Here is a 3,714-nt window from a genome sequence, read left to right on the forward strand (position 1 = left end):
ATTTGACCTATTCAGTCTAACTACATCTATTCTATTATTAAGTCCCTTAGCTATTTGGTTTATTCGATTTAGAGTTATATCTACTCCTATTCCCTTTTCTCTCCCTTACTTCCACCTTATTTCTCTCTCTATAGCGAAATCTCACCAGCCTACTAATGACGACCACTCCTCAATTACACGAATGCGACGTCATCAATTTCATCTTGATCTGTCCGATTTCCTTTTACGGACCTCAATTTCTACTCTGAATTTTCTAACCTTTATTTCACCCCTTACGATTTCCCGCTTTACTTACCTTGTAGATTATCACTCTTATTTACATTAGATGTCAATAAAAGAACCGTGAACCCCCCTAACCTAAGGAAGTATTATAAGTAATATTATAGTGTAAATTCGGTCGTGTTACACTTTACCTCTGTAATATGGGAACAATCCTCCCCTATTCCCATGCGCCCTACTTTAGAGAGAGGTTCAATTTTCGGTTTGCTTTTTCATATTAAGGCCATTGCAATTTTACTCTTGAATCGATCTGGGTACAGAGATAATTGCGAAGTCTGCAAATTCGTCTACAAGGGTATAGCGACTCATTAGTCAAGTATCAGGTAGAGATTGATATCTATCCCTGTAGGCACTATTGGTTTTTGAGAGGTGGAGTTGGAAAACTAATTGAAATTGGATATTGCGATTTATTAGAGCAAAAATGCTCATCTTTAATCCCAAAGAACAAGAAAAATCTTTGCACAAGTATCTCCTCCTGTCCCGTCAGGCTGTGGCTTAGCTTATGCAATCATGAAATGGTGGCTTGCATACGCATATAAATAGGGTTTTTAGGGGGCTAGGGTTGTTGAATTTTCCTTACTTATAGCCTAAAATTGTTAATTTTATAACAAATAGAACCCATTTGGCCAGAGTGCAAAGAGAGGATCAAAAAACTTATTTTATTTATTTCATATAAGATGCAAATGGTGACATTTTAGATTTTTCTCGTAATTATCAGCGTTCTTATTCTTGTAATAAAATTCTGGCTACGATCAATCATCATCATCTATAGGTCTGACAATTGCTTTCGCCGGCAAATCATGGACCACTTCATCTGTAACACTTGAGCCTTTGAATAGAAAATCTGCCCCGCGTCGGGAGAGTTTGATTCCAAGTATCTTTTCACCGCCATCATTGACATTATCATTAATAACAGCGTCGTAGGGACCTCCAGGGAGCACATTGTATTCAACTAAACCTCGCGACCGTTCAGGGTAACTAGCGAGCCAATTAGGCTCTTGAGTTCTGAGAATAATTTCGTAGGACTTTCGGGAAAGTAGCAAATTGGCTCTAATCCGATACTCTGGCGGGAAAATGCGAGGAGCCGGGTAGAATTGAAGTATGGCGGGTTCCTTCTCCGCAGAAACCACGAAGAGAACGAGAGCAAAAAATGCAAAGAAGGCGTGTAAAAACCTCATAATTATTTAAGCGGAAAGTCGTTGAATGAGGGCCGATAAAGACCTTTTTATAATGTTTCTCCTTGCTCCGCATCTCTCGTTTTCCCTGCAAGCTATGCAAGAGCACAAGTATCAATAAACTGAGATCGAATTTGTAACAGGATGGCTAAGATTTAAGGTGCGTATGCGAGCCATCATTTCAATCATGAAATGGTGGCTTGCATACACCTATAATTAGGGTTTTTAGGGGGCAAGGATTGTTGAATTTTCCCTATTTATAGCCTAAATTGTGAAGGCTAATTATCCTTATTTGGTCTTATTCATCTGCACCTATTTATCTGTTAACGCCATCTTTGTTAAATTGCTTAGATACACATCTATTATTATATTATCATATTATAAATATACGCCTAACCGGTTAGAATACCGACAATCCCTAGCGGTTAGGCTGTAAATGGGTTTTGGGAAGGGAAGTAGTACTGTTTTGCATGGCACCAAAAGAGGTAATAAAATATTAGGTAATGAGTAATGAATTTTAATATTGAAATACATTTACCTGTAATGCCAAACAAGATCCAACGATTGATCAGCAACTACAATAATATGCTGCATCGAACCTGCAATTAGTGCAAAATCGCCTGTTATAGTAAAAGTTCGATTGATCCTCCATCAGCAGCCAAGTGAGGTGCATATTCCCTACAAAAAGTCCTTTTACAGAAATTCCTGTGAATTCAATCAGAAAATTTGGGGTTATACGTTAGAAGTCTCAAGAACTCTAGTAAAAATTGGGGTGCGGGGCTGAGAAATTAACGTTTGGCATAGGAAATTGTCACGTGGCTTTAAATCTTTTGGCCCGAAATAAAAGTTTTGGCCCAAAGCTAATTCTTGAAATTTTGCCCGGCCCAATTCTCTGGCCGGAATTTGAGAGCAGATAAGAAATTTTAATTGCCAAAATGAAAATTATCCACCCCGAAATAATGGGTAATAATTGAAAGATAGAGGACAATTTCAACAATTCAGGTTCAAGTTTCTGGATCAATGTAACACTATATCAATAACGGAATCCATCCAAAAAGTATTGCATGATTATTATGACGTCTTTCCAACAGTACTTCTTGTGAATCGAGTCGTGATCACTACATTTTGGTAGCGACGCTATTTTATACAAATCCATTATTATTTTATTTTATTATTCCGTGTTATCAACAACGAAGATAATTTACGATGGATCAAAACTCCCTTGAAGCCCACGTGAGACAGCTTACTGCCCTCATCGACAAGTTGACTTCGAACTCTTCGCAAACCCCTAAAGAAAGCTCTAAAGAAAATTTTATCTCTATTCCGTTGCCACTGTTCTATGGTCGAAGTGGGGATAATGCGCGAGGTTGGGTTCGACGTGTTGATACAATTTTCGAAGCGATGAAAATTCCAGAGGAAAGAAAAGTCGTGACAGCCGCATCATACTTGAGAGACGCTGCTGATCAGTGGTACCAATCCACTAAGTTCGGAAAAGGTGCACCAAAAGAATGGCAAGATTTTGCCAATAAACTTATTACGGCTTTCGAACCTGGGGATTACCAAATGTCCTTGTGTAATCAATTGGCAACTGTAATGATTTGACTTTAGGTATTTTTCTTATCTCTTATCTTCTGTAACAGGACCAAGCCACCATCTCTCTATCCTGATTCAATATTTCCTTTTATATGCTCATTGGTTCCCACGCTGATTAAGGTTTATCTTGTCTACTATTTAAGCCTCGATCTTTGTTTATGATTCCTGGCCCATTGTTTGCCCATTGTTTGCCCATTGTTTGCCCATTCTTTGGCCAACCTTTGTCCATTTGTCCATTTTGTCCATTATTCTAATTGAATTAAGACCACTTTTCATATATTCAATAAGAATCCGAATCATTAACAGTCTCAGAACTGTTACATCTTCACAGCAAATTGGAATATTTTACCTTAGATAGATAGTTTTAGTTTTGTGATTTTACGCCAGTTTTACATTGACCATTTTACGCCAACTTGTATTATGTAAAGAATGTTTTCTGAAGTTCATAAATAGTCCTTGATTTTTTGTAAAGAATAAATTAATCAATCTTTTTCTTCTTGACTTACTTGATTTGGAATCTTTGGAACTCCGATCCCTCCAGAACTCGAGAAATCTTACAATTGGTAGCGACGACTTCGATCTACCTACGTGAAACTACCAGAAATCCAGAAAAATTTTAACCAGAAACCAGACACTAGACACCAGAATTATTTTTACGAGACAACGA

The 3,714-nt window shown here is 37.6% G+C and overlaps 2 protein-coding genes across 2 annotated transcripts; one reads left to right on the forward strand and one right to left on the reverse strand.

Moving 5' to 3' along the window:
- Nucleotides 1-1,031: 1,031 nt before the first annotated feature.
- Nucleotides 1,032-1,457, reverse strand: VTP21DRAFT_10265 (uncharacterized protein; the record flags this gene model as incomplete). The annotated part of the gene is made up of 1 exon (XM_069389582.1): nucleotides 1,032-1,457. The coding sequence occupies one exon, from the start codon at nucleotides 1,455-1,457 to the stop codon at nucleotides 1,032-1,034; it is 426 nt and encodes a 141-aa protein (XP_069245453.1).
- Nucleotides 1,458-2,660: 1,203 nt separating this feature from the next.
- Nucleotides 2,661-3,056, forward strand: VTP21DRAFT_10266 (uncharacterized protein; the record flags this gene model as incomplete). Its single annotated transcript, XM_069389583.1, has 1 exon — nucleotides 2,661-3,056. One exon carries the CDS (start codon nucleotides 2,661-2,663, stop codon nucleotides 3,054-3,056), a length of 396 nt encoding a protein of 131 aa, XP_069245454.1.
- Nucleotides 3,057-3,714: the final 658 nt, after the last annotated feature.

The sequence above is a fragment of the Calcarisporiella thermophila genome, assembly GCF_041956535.1.
Source record: "Calcarisporiella thermophila strain CBS 279.70 unplaced genomic scaffold VTP21scaffold_64, whole genome shotgun sequence".
Classification (NCBI taxonomy): domain Eukaryota; kingdom Fungi; phylum Calcarisporiellomycota; class Calcarisporiellomycetes; order Calcarisporiellales; family Calcarisporiellaceae; genus Calcarisporiella; species Calcarisporiella thermophila.